General features: G+C 35.4%; 1 protein-coding gene across 7 annotated transcripts in view; it reads right to left on the minus strand.

Moving 5' to 3' along the window:
- Positions 1-928: 928 nt before the first annotated feature.
- The window catches only part of LOC136826574 (proclotting enzyme-like), a 184016-nt gene continuing 165966 nt past the window's right edge, over positions 929-18978 (minus strand). For 5 of the 7 annotated variants that reach the window (XM_067083785.1, XM_067083815.1, XM_067083775.1 and 2 more), the window contains 4 exons: positions 11368-11545; positions 9037-9305; positions 6224-6381; positions 929-1824 (listed from right to left, as the gene is read on the minus strand). In XM_067083785.1, coding sequence (XP_066939886.1) covers positions 1666-1824; positions 6224-6381; positions 9037-9305; positions 11368-11545 — 764 coding nt within the window. In that variant the 3' untranslated portion in view covers positions 929-1665. Of the gene's footprint in view, positions 1825-2556; positions 3475-6223; positions 6382-9036; positions 9306-11367; positions 11546-18978 lie in introns of all 7 variants that reach the window. The other 2 variants (XR_010849656.1, XR_010849657.1) reach the window with 1 other exon arrangement.

Here is an 18978-nt window from a genome sequence, read left to right on the forward strand (position 1 = left end):
GAATTCATATAATGAAACTAGGTTTAAATTTCTTCTAAAAAGGTAATGGACTTTTATATACTATGCCATTGCTTCGAAATACATATATCTTCATTTGACTCAGAATTTGTAGAAATTATATGGCAAGGATTCTGAAAATGATGGATTTCAAGACATTTGTAAAAATGTTCAGTACAACAACCAAGAAACTTAAAAAATTAAGGTGCAGATTTGAGAACCTGTAAATATTTAACGTACTTATGAGACCACTGAATATTTGCGCATATGAAGTATATATTATACGATACAGCAAACGACAACTTCGAAAAGAATGCAGGGCTGTCAGAAATAAATGAATGTTGGTTGAAAATTTATCCAGCAATTTTATAAAAATGCGAAATTATAGGCATTAGTATAACGGCGTCATATTAGAATGCAGTAACAGTAAAATATAAAGCCTGATACATATATAAATCAATCAAGTAATACGGTAAGCGAGACATTTACAATACAGTTAAATGAGTTTGTAAAAGGGTACAGTTTCTAAAGTAAACAGAGCAATACTATACACGAGAAACATTGATTGTAAATCACTGAAATTCTGAAAAAAGAACGTGTAATTGGGGAATTTCTATGACATCACAAAGGAGTAATAATGGGTAGAGGAAGCATATGTTTTGTAATATGACAGCATTAAGAGTTTGCCTGTTATACTATGACTTAAGCAAAAAATCTGGGAATTGAGGTAGGCACTTTGGAATTAATAAAGAAGCTGAAAAACCTTCGCTGAAATTTCTGTGGCAGTTAAAAACAAATTAAAAAAATTACATGGGCACTGATCTAATCACACAAAAAATTAAGTACCCTGAAAAAAGAAGCAATGGACAAGGTACAGAAAGATAATGATGCAACAAAACAGAGTAACTGAGGAAACTAAATAACAACACTCTTGTAAAATAATTTTAATCAATAATACTGTACATAGAAATCTACTCAAAGAAAAGTAAGACAATAATGATAATTTCACTCAGAGGAACAGCAGCATAATCACACTGTGTATCTACAAAAAGTGCTTATTGATGAAGAAGGAATTATTACAGATTCTATATACAAATTATGGAGATCCAGCTCCGAGATGTGTAATTTGATATGTATTCATCCAAAAGGCATCACTTCTATATGTATGAGTCTGTGTAAATGCATAAATGTAAGTCTTAAGACGCCTGCTTGTACGTTCTGATGCATGTTTGTACTTATTCAGTGCCTGAACGCGCGTCGCTGAACAATTTACGAGCACGCAAGTGTTGTAGTGTAACTGTTCCAGGTTTTCATGAAGTGATTGACAGAGCACTGGTTTCGTACGTGTGTTGCTGGACATGGGTGGTATTCATTGTAAATAACATCTATCACAGAATCCTATTGAACTTATGGAACATGACGCTGGAATGACATAAATAGTGATACATAACACTCTATCATAGAGCACTTACACAAGAGTTCAACGCCTGCAGATCCTTCCTGACTTGCATCTGCAGCAAATGACTACCACGACTGATTACAACATAAATAGCATTAACATACATAATCACATTCAAAATACATCTATATATATCATTTAACAATAAGAGGTAAGTCCGAGAAAGAATAATAAAAATAAAAAAAAATTGGTTAAAGTTACGACCTAACTCAAGAGCTTATGACATCGAAGATCCAGTTAGAAAACATGGCAATATTAGTATAGACTCCTGGCAGATTTCGGCGGGCACATCCTATACCCCAACTGACGAGGCCAATCAGGTGACGACGTCCTTCATGCATGAGTGTGAGCGGACTACCAGAGTCCCCCTAAATGTCAAAGAAAATGGGTTACACACTTCGAAGAAAACGGGATGCGGAGCTCTTAACACTATGACTTATTGCTTTGGAATGACATGTAATGGTAACGTTTATTTGAGGAGTTAAGAATATTCAATTTAAATTATTTTTCTAACTCTACGGTACATACTGTATATGAGGTACTGCACAACAAATTTAACTCTTTAACTTCAAATATTCAGTTTCATCTAAAATGACATTGACATGTACACAGAAGTACGTTATCTATTTAGTTTAAGAAATAAAGAAGTGGAACAATATTTAGAATGAGACAGCTGTGCTCCTGAAGAAGTAGGAACTATTATATTGGAAAATAATTACAATGAATAAATTGAAACGTGAATCATGAACACGATAAAGAGTGCACTCTTATTCCCCTGCATGCAAGGTGTGTTAAATAAATGCTCTTTTATCATAAGTGAACTTTTTAATCAAATATTCTGCTTAATTATCAATGCTAAAAAATGGTTACTATAGTTCTACCTTCCAGAGAAAATATGCTAAAATTGTATTGCATCTGACTATAAAAAAAATGAGTGCAAATGTGTCAGTGGAAATTAATTTAATTATAATGACTAAAAATAACATTCATATCTGATGACTGTAGTTTGGGGAGATATAAGAATGCAGCCAAGAAGTAGCGGTGATTATGAAAGCAGTAAGAAGCAACTTGCAATTAATCATATGCAATCAAATTATCACCTTTCAGAGGTGAGTGAGTTCAGCCACACAAGATGTCTGTCTCTCTTCTAATTGCCATTTTAATCAGTCTTGGATGCCTGTACACTGGGCATGTGAAGGTACTGTTCGAACTTAAAAAGGAATTTCACTGATTTTGCAAATGATAACGTTAAAGTGTAACCTTACCTTAGAGGACTTATCATAACTCTTTTGTTGACTTCACTTTAACAAGAAGTGATATGTCAGTCACTGAGAGTTTCTAAAAGCAAAAAATACTATGAAACTAATTATAAACAACAAGCGTCAGTAACACCCGTACTATTACCGAAATGAGAGTTGTCATTCAATTAGAAATCTTAGGAATATATCATCGAAAGTAACCAACACTAGGTCAAATGCACTTGGGTTATTTTCCAAATTTTAGCGCAAATGCTTAATCCTCTTAAACGTACCCAGTATTAGAGTGACGAAAAAAAATCTATGTCTAGGTGTTTGACTGTTCTTTGTTTTTATTCAAACATTTATCTCTATTTTGGCCTTGTGATAGTTAAATAGCCGGTTATCGTTCAAATTAATCATAGCTTTTCCTTTTAATATTAACTTAAAAAAAAAAACTATACAAAACAGCATAGTCTAGTATAAATCGGAATCCACCTTTAAAATACAAACGGAAACCATGCAGTTATACCTTCACATACTCAGCTACAGGTAACTTTAGTCAATTACAGCCATAGAAAATAAACAAGAAAAAAAAGGTATAGTCTTTCAGGTCTTTCGTTTTTAGTCTTTCATTTTTTCTTGTATCCAGTCGAGGAACATTGTCACGTTTGTATAGACTCCGGGTAGGTTGGTACGTCCACAGGCGATCCCCCATGAGACAAGTCCCACTAAATTGGCCTGGCCGTCTACCTTGACAGTCAGTGGTCCACCAGAGTCACCCTGCAAATGTGATTGGTCGAAGCGGAAGGGAAAGTCACGTGATTGGTTGCAGGGAGGAAGAGCAAGGGCTCCAGATAAGTACAGAGGTGAAGGTCAGTGTTTAGTATAAATGTAATAATATTTTCATATTAACATTTTTGTAATTGTTTGAAAGTGTATGTTTCGTTGATGTACACTAAAAGGAATGCTGTGAGTTAGTCACGAGAAGGTTAAATTAGTGAAACAACTTTTTCAGCGTCGATGAAGTTAGTATATGGACATAGCTGTATTGAACAGGAGCTACAAGTTTGTTCTATCAGAAAAATAAGCCATTAACTGTACGACTTTCAAGTATTTACAATATTCCATTATTAACTAAAGGGAAATAATATTATTTCGTCACAGTGTAATAAAAGAAAAATTGTCTTTGGATGATAATAACAAGAACGCAATAGAGGGGAAAAATAATTTAAAAAGACAATCTTATAACAGCTGAATAAGGAAAGACCACACAAAGAAAAATGCTCATAAAGGTATCACAGCCACAAACACTGACTAATGTTCATGCAAAAGAAAAACTCACACATTTACAAAAGAAAGGTGAAGTACTTTTAAATGAGGTCAAAATCAAGATGAAATCAACATAATCAATTTACACACCATAGTGAGTGAACAAGAGACAAAGAAACATCTTTAAATGTATTAAGAAGTCAAACTTTTTCTGGCACACTGCCTCGAGAAACGTTGGAAAACAAACAATGATCCTTTAGAAAGACATGAGACATAAAAAGAATGTTGGTATAATTAATAGGAATTTCACTAATTCAGTTTCAACAACGTAAAGTTATAAGAAATCCAAGAGAACTTCTGGTATCCCAAACAAATGCCGAATACAAACCCTGTTGTAACTAAATGTTTGTATGTTTGTATGTGTGGATATGGAAATCAAAACAAAATGGTCGTGAACAAATTAACAAACGGGGTCACTAGAAATTCTCCCCTCATAAGTCAAAAACTCCAAAACAGAAATATCATTTGTGAAACAAGTCTTGACTGTGAGTCAGCACTTTTGTTTTTATAGGAAGACCAAGATGTAAAATTCACAATGTTGTAAACATGGAGTAACCTGAATAAGCCTATATTCATGTGACAATGTAAAGCATTTATAAGGAATTATATTGTGATATGCATGCATTTATTCACATTGTTACTCATCATGAGCTGTGTCAAGTCATTGTGCTAAACTCTTTCGTATATATTTATGGTGATGAAAGCTAAAATGGTATTTGTGATAATGAAGGGGGTTAATTTATTGTCTTTAAAAAGTCCTCCTCCTAGCCAGAAGAAAAGTTCAGTTCATTTTACGTGGCTAAAGTTTAGAAGCAAAGTATAGTAATCAAACTGATGCAGAGAATGCCTAGAATATTGCATTAACGGCTAAATTACTGTATTTACAGCTAAGATATACTTAAGCTAAAATAATTTATTTACAGGAATGACATGTGAAAGTTTCCATAGCCACGATAAATTGTGGCAAACAAAAGATTTTCCATGAATTAATGATTAATTAGCAACACCAATGTGATTGTTCAGTTATGCAAAAATACTTAACTTGGGAGATATTAATTCCAAATCACTAATGTACCATCATACTACACTACACAAACATACAATGAATATACAAAAAATATACATTCACTATACATACTGCTAGTATTACCATGTAAGTATAGAATTACGGAATCTCTCTACACATAACAACATCAATAACTCGCATTAAATCATCATAGTTGAAATCTGAACATTAAATTATGACCCTACCGAAAAGAGCCTCCCAGTTATAAGGAATGTTAACAAATGATAGATGATCACAATCGGAAAAAACTTGAATGATTTACCTTTTCCAGTTAAAGATTGTATAGTTATATTATTTTCAGTAATGCGGGATGCCACAAACTTGATATGCTATACGAATGAATCATCTGACCTGACTTCTATCAGTTCATACAAAATGGCAGACTATTCCTCAACTAGTTGTTCACCAACGGATTGTGAATCAGTAAAATGGGTAATGGTCTTATCATAAAACTCAGTTCAGCACTCAAACTTTCCAACACAGAAAATGTTCAAAACACATTCGTACAAAATCAGCAAGGTTGAAGCGAAAACATGAATTTTTTGTATTTATAGTTTATAGCATTTATCCTTATATTTTTACTTATGATTTTGGTACCTATTAAAAAAAAAAACATTTACCTCCATCACTTACCAATAATGCAGATTAGAATATTACACGCCACTGATAGGATATTTGTTAGGGGACGTCGATACTTCATTTGAGAATTTCTCAAAACAAAAAGTTCTATGATAGCCACAAATAATTTTTCATTATTAAGCAAGCTGCCTCTTGCTTATTTTTGTTCTTAAACTGCTATGTAACCAAACAACAGGGACGTTTTTTTTAAATGAAAGTTAATAGAAAGAAAATATAATTGCATTCCTAAGAAAGCCCGCTCGGTTAGGTCATAAAACAGAATATCTAACCCCAGCCAGAATATGGAGACATTCCTGGTGGTTCTGTTTTTCTTGTTGCGGAACATTTTTCAAATGACTCTGCCACTTTCTTTTCTATTCTATTGTATTTAATATCCTTTCTTTTACTCCTAAACTTCCAAACTGAATCCTATGTCACTTTTTATTTCAATCAAGTCGGAATAAGCCAGTCAATTCTACCTAAATTACGACATCCGGTGCAAAAAATACAACGTACCTGACAACTATCCTTGCCACCATCTTTATACCCAGCACACAGGAAGACGTCGTATATAGTCTCCCTCCTTCCGGCCTCTTTGAACCAAGATTGACACACGTCGTTTCTCAAGACCTCGACATCGACTTCCTGCAAGACTTCGGGCGTCGATGATATACCTGAGGGAAAAGGGACGAGTTAACCTTTCCCTGCAACATATTTTGGGAAAGCAAGAGTGAAGGTACCATCTGTCTACTAGGTGAAATGTCTGAGAGTGTTAATGAGTAATCATTGTCTACACTGACCAAAATAACTCTTGGCATGCTGGAGTTTAAGTGCTATAACAGTTACACAAGCATGCCAAGGTGGCCTCACTGACGTATTCAATGAAGGTCAAATTTCCGAATAGCTCTCAATAATTTGTAAATGTAAGTTACTAAAATATTCTCAGATTGGATTTGATAAAGAGACTGAAGATATTCAAATATTTGGAAAAAATGAAGGAAAAATATAAAACGGTTATATAATACCAGCTCTTTCATGGCCCTTTAAAATGAGACGATCTGTGTGTACCGCAATACTTGGAGACGCAATTTAGTCCACGAGTCATAATAATACTTTTTGATAAGTAAACCCATAAGTCTGAAAGTTATTACAAAACTCATATTCCCAGTTTTATGGAGAATAAAAAACTGAGAGAGAGAGAGAGAGAGAGAGAGGGGAGAATTTCCTTGATGATCTGAAATAGCGTTCTCTATGATCAGTATGACAGAAGCCAACTTTATCTTGACATTTCTTACTTGAAAAATCAAAAGAAAACTATACACGGGGCCCTTACCCTTTTCAAGAACAAAAAAGGGGAGGGTTTATTTACCATAAAATGAAAACCCTCTCTTACCCTAAAAAAAAAAAAGTTTTTATGGGAAAGAAAAGTAATAACTTTTAGTGAACAGAGGTAACAGCGGATTTTTGGTGTCCATAAGAAAACCAATTCAATAAGCCTAATCTTGAATCTTCTGACAGACAACAACAGTTTCTCCTTTTACTTGTACACCCTGCAGTTAATCAGTTAGGCAGCTGCTCTATTCTATAAAAAAAAATATAAAGGAAAGTAAAAACTTGTTTATGAGACTAATCTGTTTGTATATAATAGCTGAATGTTTGTAATGGGCGGAATTATTCCTCATCACCAACATACAATGCTTTTGCAACTTGTTTTCTCTCTGTTATTACATGGGAACCAAGTTAAGATAATAATATTTATCATGAATACATATCGGTATTAAATTCAAGTTCATTCAAGTTTTGATATAAAAGACAAAACAAAGAAACGAAACATGAAAAAGAAATTATATCTTCGTGCTGGAGAATAATGACATCCATTACTTAGATGATTTGCATGTTATCGTTAAAAACAGAAAGTCTCATAAACAGGTTTACTTTCCTTTCCATTTGTGATAGAGCAGAGCAGCCAAAAACACGCAGGAAGTTTACTGTTCAAGCAGAATTTATCTAATTTTGTTTTTATGAAATTTACGCTGTCTCACTAACCGCTATGGCATTTTCGGCCATTCAGCGCTTAAGACAGTGAAAAGAGTGAGTTAGAGTGGTTGGACAGAAAGATAAAGAGAACCAGAAAATAAAGGAGACGAAATAAAAGGCTCTAAAGGTGGAATTGAGAGAAAACCCCGCATCGCAATAAGAAATAGTAGTTAGGGAAGTTAGACCGTAAGACTGAAGAAATGAAAAGAGGGAATGGAGGTACAGTAAAAGGCTAAACAGTGAGTATAGTTAGGGACGTCACAGGCACCTTTCAGTAATGCCTGCTGTGCACCACGTGAGGTGTACTGACGGCACTGATCCCTTACGGGGCACGCGTGGAAGGAGAAAATGTACCTCATTACTAGACTGAGTTTTGGGGCCATGTCCACTACAGGCCATTACTTTTCTTAAAATTAAGGACTTTTGTTTTTCATGACTACTAAAGGGTTCTGATTTGCTGGTAAATGTGACTATTTGTTTTTTAGGGGCCATTAAAGGTTTTTGACTTTATGAATTGATGAAAAACTTTGCGTAGCTGCCCATAAAACCATTAGCTTTCTTCTCAAGTTACATCTCCTAATGCATGATTTCCACAAGTGGAGATTACAGACCCCATTTCCAAATTAATTCTAATGGCTCTGGAATGGTAGTCGTTATCACGGACAAGATTTTTCCAAAAATAAATTCTTTTTAACAATTTTTTCCTTATTCAGTCAAACTTTCGCACGTTCTCCACTCGTAATCTTAAAATAAGGAATATTCCCTGGGAACAGGTATCTATTGGTGGTGCTCATGGATAACGGGAACTAGAAAAAAATCAAAGTTCCTTGGAAAAATTGAGATATCACTGCTTCGGGAGCAAGTTAGCGTACCCCTAATCGAGCTGTTTGTTATTTATATCAACATTTCACATATAAAAATGACGTTCAGTTATAAAGAATATTAAATAGGGAAGCATCATACAAAAAAAGGTGTCCCATATGATATGGTGCAAAACTTGAGAAATTCTCTATTTACGTTACTATAAACAACGGCACAAGTTTTAAAACTTTATCTCCTGTTTCATTCCCAGTAAGAATATCCATAAAGGACAATTTTGTTTAGCATATTTATTATTATAATTTATTAATACCATCTAAAATAAGCACATATTCTTATGGAATAGGTAAACAAATAATTAACTTTCCCAATATAATAATGCCACCTTTTTATTCTAAAGCATGGGCGCATAAACAATGTATCTTATGAAAACACTTAACTACAACTATCAGTTGCACTGTAAAGCACCTTACCATGAGAAAGTCTGCCCCATCCAGTAACAGTGCCGTACAGTCCAGTGAAGGCCTCTCCCTGAGTGGGCAGACAAACGGGTATGATGTGCTCCTTGTAGACGACATCTCTATCCACCTTCACTAGCGCCACGTCGTTCTGGAAGTCGGCTGCCTTGTAATCGGGATGGACTTCCTTCCTTTGGACGTTGAAGTCCTCGTGGGGCAGACGCTCGTTCTGACGACGGACGTTCCACTCGCCCAGACGGACTTTCATACTGCTGATTGGTGTCCTGTGGAATGTCAGTCTTTTTGAGATACTGGGAGACTCAGTTCTGAAACGGCAATGAAGTGCTCCACACATGCTGAGTAATGGGGAACCTTTTCCGGTGTTAAAATTTCATATAATTGCGCATCTAGAAAATGATGACGCTAGAGAATGTGGTAAGGGGTTTTGGTATTAGTATAATCTTGTTGCAGAAGAGACCTCAATAAGTTCACCGAAGTATTTAGAAAAACTAAAACACAAGAATAACAACACAGAGGTTTTTGTAATGCACTTATATATGAACACAGACATAAGTATGTACACACGTGTATACATTCATACACATATATATGTATGTATGTATGTATGCATAACCTCTGTGGGCAATATACATAATTATGAATAAGGGTGGTTTTGCAGGATGATAAGCGCAAGTCACCAAGGGTCTTTAATTACTTCTAGAAAGTAAACTGAAATGTAGGCCATCTTTCAGGAATACGAATTTCGTAATAAAATGAAACGAAATGTAGGTGTCAAGAAAAGAGGCGACAGCCCTGGAGACTTCAGCAAAAAAATGAACAAAACTACCAGATAGAACCCTGAAAACATAGCACCGTTTGTAGCAACTCCAGCTAGCGGAGTCAGAAAAAAGGGTTCTGGAAAGGATTACGGGGTAACTGGACGAGGGAGAAGGCATGTTGAGAGGAAAAGTTCACCGATAGTTCAGAGGGTATTCAAAGTTGGCTGAAGGGGAAGCTGGTTGGGTGAAAGTGCGTGAGAGTAAAACGATAGCAAAAAACAATGAGAGGTGGAGAAGTTCAACTTTAACGGTTCTTATGCAGTTTATGTTAAAGACGTTTCCTTGTGCTTTTACTGTGAAATAAAAATAGGTAAATTAATTATTATTGACAATGGTCCTCATACCTGAAGGATTAATTTTCAAGGAACAAATAAGGTAACTTAACTACGTGCAAAACGAGTAATCCCAAAGTTTGGAAGATAATGGAATGGAATGGCGACCAAACTGAACCTTTTCGGGAATATAACTCCTCTTCTGGAGAAGTTATATTCCTAACCGGATCTCTATGAGGCATACAACTTTTCAGATGACAGCACAGACATTCCCATAATACGAATATTCTCAAGAATTGCATTTTTACATTGTAAGTTTAACCGCTAAAATCAAAGAGCTTGAGCGAATGATAAGAGCAAAATAGTGCCGAAGATGGGAAAGGAAATTTTTCTTGGAAACGTTGAACTTGGTCAGTTGCAAATCCAATTCGTCGCTGTAAGTGAGCGCTGCCATGATGGAAATTAGTGCATTTTAATACATTTCAAGAAAGCTCATAGAGAGAATAGATAATGGCAAGTGGCAGGTGTAGCCAGCTAATTATGAGAGATTGTAGTCTGCTCTGGACTCTCTAGTGTCTCAGTGACAATTTTTTATCGTCGGTTCTGACAGAAGCTTTCTACAAGTGGTCATTTACCCCGTGTGTTTAACCAGCCGAAGATGAAGTGCAAACTTTTACGGAAGATTGAAAAGGCAAACAGGAAGATTTATGAAGAGAGGAATGATATTCACACAACAGCGAATGTCGAAAGAGGCCATTCACAGACCTATTCGCAGCGGGAATGGAAGCAGCAGAACAATGGCTATGGAAGGATTCTCGTGCCTCCCACTGTAGGGAACAGTGTTTCTGTTTTGAGGGAACACAAGAAGTAGAAGGCAGAATGGAACATGGGGCACAAGTAGATGACTAGTAAAAGTATGATAAACTGAGATTTTAATAGACAGACATTGCTATGCTAAAAAAAAAACCAGTTTCGTAAGAGATGAAGCCAACTTTCACACTTCCCTGAAAGATATTTGGCTCTGAAATTCGGCAAAACAGAAATTCGCAGCAGATTTTAAACCACCACACATGACAGAATCTGAACAAAACCAAGATGTCACGACAACGGGACTTAAAAATTTTGTTATAAGAAAATACATATTGCTGGGTTACCTTTGTATACATTCACTACAAAAAGCAGCGAAGAGATATTCTTAAAAACGCAATATTCCACTCTGGACAAAATATACTCACGAGTAGACGCAGTGAGCCGCAGTGACGACCCATCTATTGTTGAGGAGCGCGCCTCCGCAGGCAATTCGTTTGCTCAAGAAGGTCTCTTTGATGATGGCCGCTTGCCAGGGATGGGTGCCGAAGGTGGTGTCGCTTCCTCCGACGATCCTGTTCGTTCTGGCATAGGTCTCGCCGCACCCTGTGGCAGAAGAGAGAGAGAAATTATTACTCAAGTACTTATACACGAACATACACGCGAAGACCACTTACACACATAAAAGAATGTGCATATATACCTACCCAGGTAATGGGTGAGATTCAGACAAAGTCCAAAAAGAATAAGGTTAGCCCAGAATATAATATAAGCCATCTTGTGACTTTGTGTTTGTTGTGTGAGAATGAAGAATAACAAGCAATGACTTTTGATATAGTGATTTTCAGACATTCATTGACTTTGTCATTTAATGACTGGTTTACCTGTTAACAATATGAAACATGGGAAACAAACAATTTGATTCTCTTTCCTTCATGTATTAATAATAATAATACTAATAACAGTAATAATAACAGCTGCATCATAAACACAGATATGTCACTGGTCAAGGAATGATATTGTACAGAAATAAAAGACTATCACACTGCAAATAACGTACCGTCCTCATGTGTACGAAACTAGTAGAAAATCAAGAACGCACAAAGATGTAAGTGTACACATATGCATCTTATTACACACCCAATCGCACTATATATATACTGTATATATATATATATATATATATATATATATAATATATACTATATATATATATATATATATATATATATATAGAGATATATATATATATATATATATATATATCTCTCTAATATATTATATATATATATATATATATTATAGACACACAGATAGCTAGAAGATAGATAGATACAGATATTTTAAGTGAGGTATAATATGCGACTACGTTCCGCACAGTGCGTACTCGTGTGTAAGTACACGTGTAATCAAGTACATTTATCTATACATCAGCAAGCGCACGTATAAGTACATACACAAATATATAGAATTACTTACAATCGTGAAGAGGAGCTTTTAAGGTAGTATGTCATTATTATTAATGAAACTACACTGACAACCATCATCAGGCCAACTTTAACAGCACGCAAGAACGTCACGTATGGAATTATTTTTAATAATCTTCGCACCGAAAGGAGGATTCCAACTACAGTGAGCCTCAATATCCGTGCCTACATGCTGTCAATTTTGCATTCCAGAAGGTCAGGACACCTAAAGGTCTATCTCATCGTTCCAATGGCGGCAAACCCCAGCCCCCCCAAAAATTTCATCGAGGTCATGAACAACTTAGTTGTGACATTTGGCGTTTTCGTCATTGGTTTGATGCAATGGACACCCATTTCATGAATTGAGTCTGTGAATCGTTTCAGGGTGACACGTAAGCAGTCTTCGTGGAGGTTTTAACACACGCAAGTGCGTGCTTATGTATGTATGTGTGGTTATGTGTCTCAAATACAGTCATGCTCGAGTGCATGAGCTGTTGGAAAATAATGTTTGTAGGTTTAATTAAATCAAGATAAAACTTTTTCTTTACAGAGTCCACTTTCCGGTGTGTAAAACTAACAGAGCAGACGACTTGTAAACGAGTCCTTTCCTAAAACGGCGGAAATGATGAAAACGAAAGTAGAACTTATCTCTCGAACAATCCGCTGAAGACTCCTCATTCCACCTACGACTCTCATGAAACAGAACAAAACTCTTCCGCACAACAAAGAACAATAGAAAGCGGAGGGTAAAGGACCTGCCACGCGGGGAAATCGCCTCAGTTCCAGGGACATCCTCCCTTTTTCCTGCGTCTTTCTTTGTAAGGATATTACAATTCCCCCTTATACACTCCCTCACCCAACCCCACACATGGCGGGATTCGTTTTGGTCTGACTAATGGAACTTTAACTTGATAAGGGACTAGAATTTTATTGTTCTTTTAATTGCAATTATCTAATAATGACTACTTTACCAGTGGGATAAAAATTGTAATGGTGACAATGGTTGATAGACAATACAAAAAAAAATTAAATCTGTTGAACGTTAAAGTATGACAAATATTTTTCCCAAAAAGAGACGAAATGACTATAAACAGAAGTATAATGATCGAAATTAACAGTTTCATACGAAATATGATTCATAACATATATGAACATTTCGTCCATTCTGTTTTGACAGAAGAGAAAAAAGTGTTGACTGCAAATAACAAGAACCGTTTACAATGGATGATTCAATGTAAATAAACTGTTATTCGACAATTTACTCTTGCTATTCATTAATTTGGTATCAATGCAAAACAAACAGAAATTATAATTTTTATTTTTAAAACACAATGGACGGACATATATATATATATATATATATATATATATATATATATATATATATATATATGCAAATTTCGTTAGAATTCTATGGCTTTGACTGTTGATCAACTTATTAGTTTGACAATATTTTCTGAATCTTCTACGTTCTTTCAAATTCAGTTGATGCACAAAAATAACGGTTAACTCTTTGTTCCATTTAACACCACAGCTGTTCCGGAAGCTGTGGTGTTGTCAAATTTAAAGTTTGTTCATCTTCTTTGTTTCTTGTCCATCAGCTGAATTTGGAAAGAACAATAAGAGAAAGTCAAGAAAATATTGTCAAACTAAGTCATCAACAATCAAAAAACCATAAATCAACAATTTACATAAAACTTATTTAGAAGCATATGTATAAAATATTATATATATATATATATATATATATATATATATATATATATAATGTATATATATATATATATATATATATATATATATATATATATATATGAAATTCCTTCAATTTTACCTCATATCAAAGCCTTTTCAAATTTATTTATCAAAAGTTGATTCGTTTTCTTGTTCAGAAAATACATCGCAATTGTAAGACTTATAAATACTATCCTGCTCACGAACTGGTTTTGTCGCAACTGATTCCATGTTTAGCTTTAACTATCCTTCCAGTTCTTAAGCATGGTTTTAGACGTAAATTGTAAAAGAATAACCTGCTATTGGCTTTCCTCGAAAATATAGCACTAAGGTACAAAAACGGTTTTCCTAATGATAATAATAATATTGAATACGACGGTGATAATAATGGTAACAGAACATGGACTCACATGAAAATTGGTTTGGTTGATTTTATGAAATTTACGTCGTCACACCGGCCATGCAGCGCTTAGGACAGTGAAAAGAGGGAGATGAACATCAAGATGAAGTGATCCAGAAAATAAAAATGATAAAGTACAGGGGTTTAGAGGTGGAACTGGATAAACCCCCCTTTTACCTGAGAGGTATGATCCAGAGGTGTTGGACTGGCAATCCTGAACAAAAGAAAAGAGTACAGGCAAAGTAAAACACTTTTCTAGCGGAGTGCAGCTATGGGCCAGGCAGCATTTGCAAACACCTTTTTTCGCTAACGCCTACAGTCATGCCATATAAGGGTGCACTGACGGCACTACCTACTGAGATGTTGAAGACTGGGTTAACCGTATGACCGCGGAAATCGCAAACTAAGGAGTTGTTTAGCAAACAACACCCTCTTCCCACGGAAGTCGCAGCGAATTTGGCACAAATACCAGTGGAAAAAGGAATGCCACATTTTGCATCGAGTATTCCACGGGTTAATAAGAAACCTGTGCATTGACCTTCCAGTTCTGACCTTGAAAAGACGTATATGACGGATCGCGTGACGTGAAGATCGGCGACCGTATCTAACCATCAGCCTGGATATTAATATTCAGTCTTTCGACCTGAGAGAGAGAGAGAGAGAGAGAGAGAGAGAGAGAGAGAGAGAGAGAGAGAGAGAGAGAGAGAGAGAGAGAGAGAGAGCATAAATCTCCCCACAAACAGGGTGACTCAGCACCTCATAAAGTTAAAGTTTAACAGCGTAATATTTTCCTCTAAAGACAACAAATGAAAGTTGCATGGATCCATTGCACAAATTACTTTCTCCTTTTTTGCAACTGTGAGGAAAGGAATGCTAAAGCAAGACTGAACCGAGACTTATTAAGAGTTAGCGTTACGAAACTCTCACTGGATCACGTTTCTAATTTGTTTACGAGAGAGCTCATTTAAAGACACAACACTGCAAATACTGCAGTTGGTTTCAATGATCATTCACATTTCAGTAATAATTCAAACTTTTCCTTGCGTGTCTATGTAGTGTGTGGCGAAGGGATGCCTAGATTTGGATTAAAAAAATTAACAGTAGCATCAGGATATGAATAACATCACGTAGCATTTGGCTGAAATTGCTCTGGTCGGAATGGAACCATAATCATAAAGTTTCTCGACATATAAATTTCCTCTAAAAATGATGTATAAATATGATAAAAGGTTAATGGAGTGATTTTCTTTCTGTGGAAAATTCAGCTTGATGTTTTAAAATAAAAAAAATCTACAAAAAACCTATACAACGCCTTGTGTCTCTTCAAGTTAAGCAACATAAGAATAATATGCACAGTCTGTAAATTAACTCACGCTAATGCCAAAAAAGCTTTTTTGTAATTACCAGTGTTATTTGCAAATATTCATAAAAACTCAGCGTCATCTGTGCGGCGATGAGGATGTTAAAAGATGATTACTTCATCTCTCTCTCTCTCTCTCTCTCTCTCTCTCTCTCTCCAGAGATAAATATTAATGGCATTAAGTGCCCCTGTGACCAAATACCTGTAACGAGGTCAATGAACATCGCGAACTTGTTGCTGAACCAAATGAATATTCAGTAGCTGAATTTTTTCAAATTGATAACAACAGCCGCAAACTTTTCAATATTGCCTTTAAATCGGGAGTTAACCCAACGATAACAGGAAACAGCAAGGACGAGAAGACGAAGAAGAAGCTTTGAAATCATAATATGGCTGACAGAAGTCAACAGTTTTTCCACAGCCACATCCGAACCCGAATAGCAGAAAGCGCCCAGTTCTCGACTTGACATCCTAAACTTCACAAAATCAAATCAGTCTACGTGCAAGCGAAATCCGCTCCCCTCCCCCCCCCCCACCCCCCGCTCATCCTTCCCCTTCGTCCTACTTGTCTCTAAGAACGACATTCAAGACAGACATTATAATGACGACTCTAATTGGCGTTTTTCGTGAGTCGGTCCCGCTCTCCCATTTCACGTATTAAGCAAGCATGCGCAGACAGCAAAAACAGGGTTGGAGGAGAAGGGAAAGGGGTGCCATTTCGCCAAAGACGCCGGGGGGAGAATGCAAACACGCGTGCTGTAAGAATTGGACCATCCACTTTCACTAAACAATGCCAAATATAGCTTTTTTCTATGTTTGGGCGTAAAAAAAAAAATAATTGCGTGAGAATGGCAGAGATAACGAAAAGGTAATAGGGGAAGAAATATATAATGACTAAGGTCACCTGTCTAATGCAAGAGTGTTTCGAAAAGGAAAAAAGGGCAATTGCGTATCCGGTAGAAATAATGATACGCTTTGTAATTTCCACCAGATATCATAAAATTATACAGTATAACGTTAGTCCTTTGAAAGGCTGCTACTGATTTAAAGCTTCAATCTACATATTAATCTTTATATCAAACCTTTGACCATGAAAGGGACCGAGGTCAGATTCAGTGTCTGCTTCTTAAGTGTTCTTTATTCATTTCTGCAAAATTATCCAAGTATGAGAAAAACAAAGGGAGAGAGATTGAATTTAACCAGGAAAAATAAACAAAACAAGTAATACATACATACTTACATACAACACACACATACACACAACACACACACACACACACACACACACATATATATATATATATATATATATATATATATATATATATATATATCTATATATATATATATATATATATATATATATATATATATATATATATATATATATATATATATATATATATATGGAGTCATTTGACTAGACTAATCTGGAAACCAAAGAGGAAGACAGGGGAGAGAGCACAGGTAGGTGAGTCGATGAGGGGAGTGGGTGGAGAGATTTGTTGAACAAGCAACGTTTTGTCAACATGCCAAATCCCTTCAATTCACGTAAGAGAAAAGAAAAACAAGCCTTTCTCAGCAAGTAATCCTTTGAGAGATCCTCTCCAACGTCTCACGCCTTTGGCGAGGATCAGTCCCAAATCAAACAAAACGCATATACGTACGGTACAAACAAATAAACACCCACACTACACACACACACATTATATATATATATATATATATATATATATATATATATATATATATATATATATATATATATATACCCATAAAAACATAAAGAGGGTAGATTTTACAGGGCAACTTTTATTAAATGGAATTTTGTTATATATATATTATATATATATATATATATATATATATATCTATATAACAATTACCCATAAAAATATATATATAGAGGGTAGATTTTACAGGGCAACTTTTATTAAATGGAATGTTTGTTATAATAGTGAATATTATATATATATATATATATATATATATATATATATATATATATATATATATATATATATATATATATATATATATATATATATACAGTAACTGCTGTCATGGTGGAGGTGGGTTAATACCGACGCTAAGTACAAATACAAGCCCTTCGTTGGGTGAGTCGGTAGAGCTGCGGACTGTCACTCGATGGGCCGGAGTTCAATCCCCCGGCCGGCTGATGAAGAGTTAGAGGAATTTATTTATGGTGATGGAAATTCATTTCTCGCTATAATGTGGCTCAGATTCCACAATAAGCTGTAGGTCCCGTTGCTAAGTAACCAATTGGTTCTTAGCCACGTAAAAATAAGTCTAATCCTTCGGGCCAGCCCTAGGAGAGCTGTTAATCAGCTCAGTGGTCTGGTAAAACTAAGGTATACTTAACTTAAGTACAAATACTGCGCACGAAGGCGATTTGTACACAGGAGTCGGTATCATCTTGTACTTTTCGTGATAGCCGAGTGGTTTAAGGGGCGTCACTGAACGTCGCTGGTTCTCGTGTTCGGCGGTTCGTGCCCGTGAGACGATTATAATTCCCCCTCAGCATATATATATATATATATATATATATATATATATATATATATATATATATATATATATATATATATATATATATATTATTTCTAGGTAGAGCGAATTCGATATTAAACGATATTCGCAGCTTAATGTTTCTGTATAAAAATAACGGTGATGTGATCAAAATTCATTCATAATATATATACATATATACTGTATATGTATATATGTGTATGCATATATATGAGTTCCTGCATGCATGTGACAAAACTGCCCATTCTCTTTTCTTCATTTCCCTACTTCTGACTACCTGCAGATGGCCACAGTCAACTTTCAATGGTACGTAATGAAAAATAATGCTTTAAACAAACGATACACAGGTGCTTAACAGTGACAAACAGTGACAGACGGTGGAAAAGATAAAAACAAGGTTTTTTTCGACAGATTTTTCTAGTTTCACAATCGTCCCATTTCCTCGAGAGAGAGAGAGAGAGAGAGAGAGAGAGAGAGAGAGAGAGAGAGAGAGAGAGGACACGGGAAATGGACGAGTGTAACGTTTAAG

The sequence above is a fragment of the Macrobrachium rosenbergii genome, chromosome 3 (genome assembly GCF_040412425.1).
Source record: "Macrobrachium rosenbergii isolate ZJJX-2024 chromosome 3, ASM4041242v1, whole genome shotgun sequence".
Lineage (NCBI taxonomy): Eukaryota > Metazoa > Arthropoda > Malacostraca > Decapoda > Palaemonidae > Macrobrachium > Macrobrachium rosenbergii.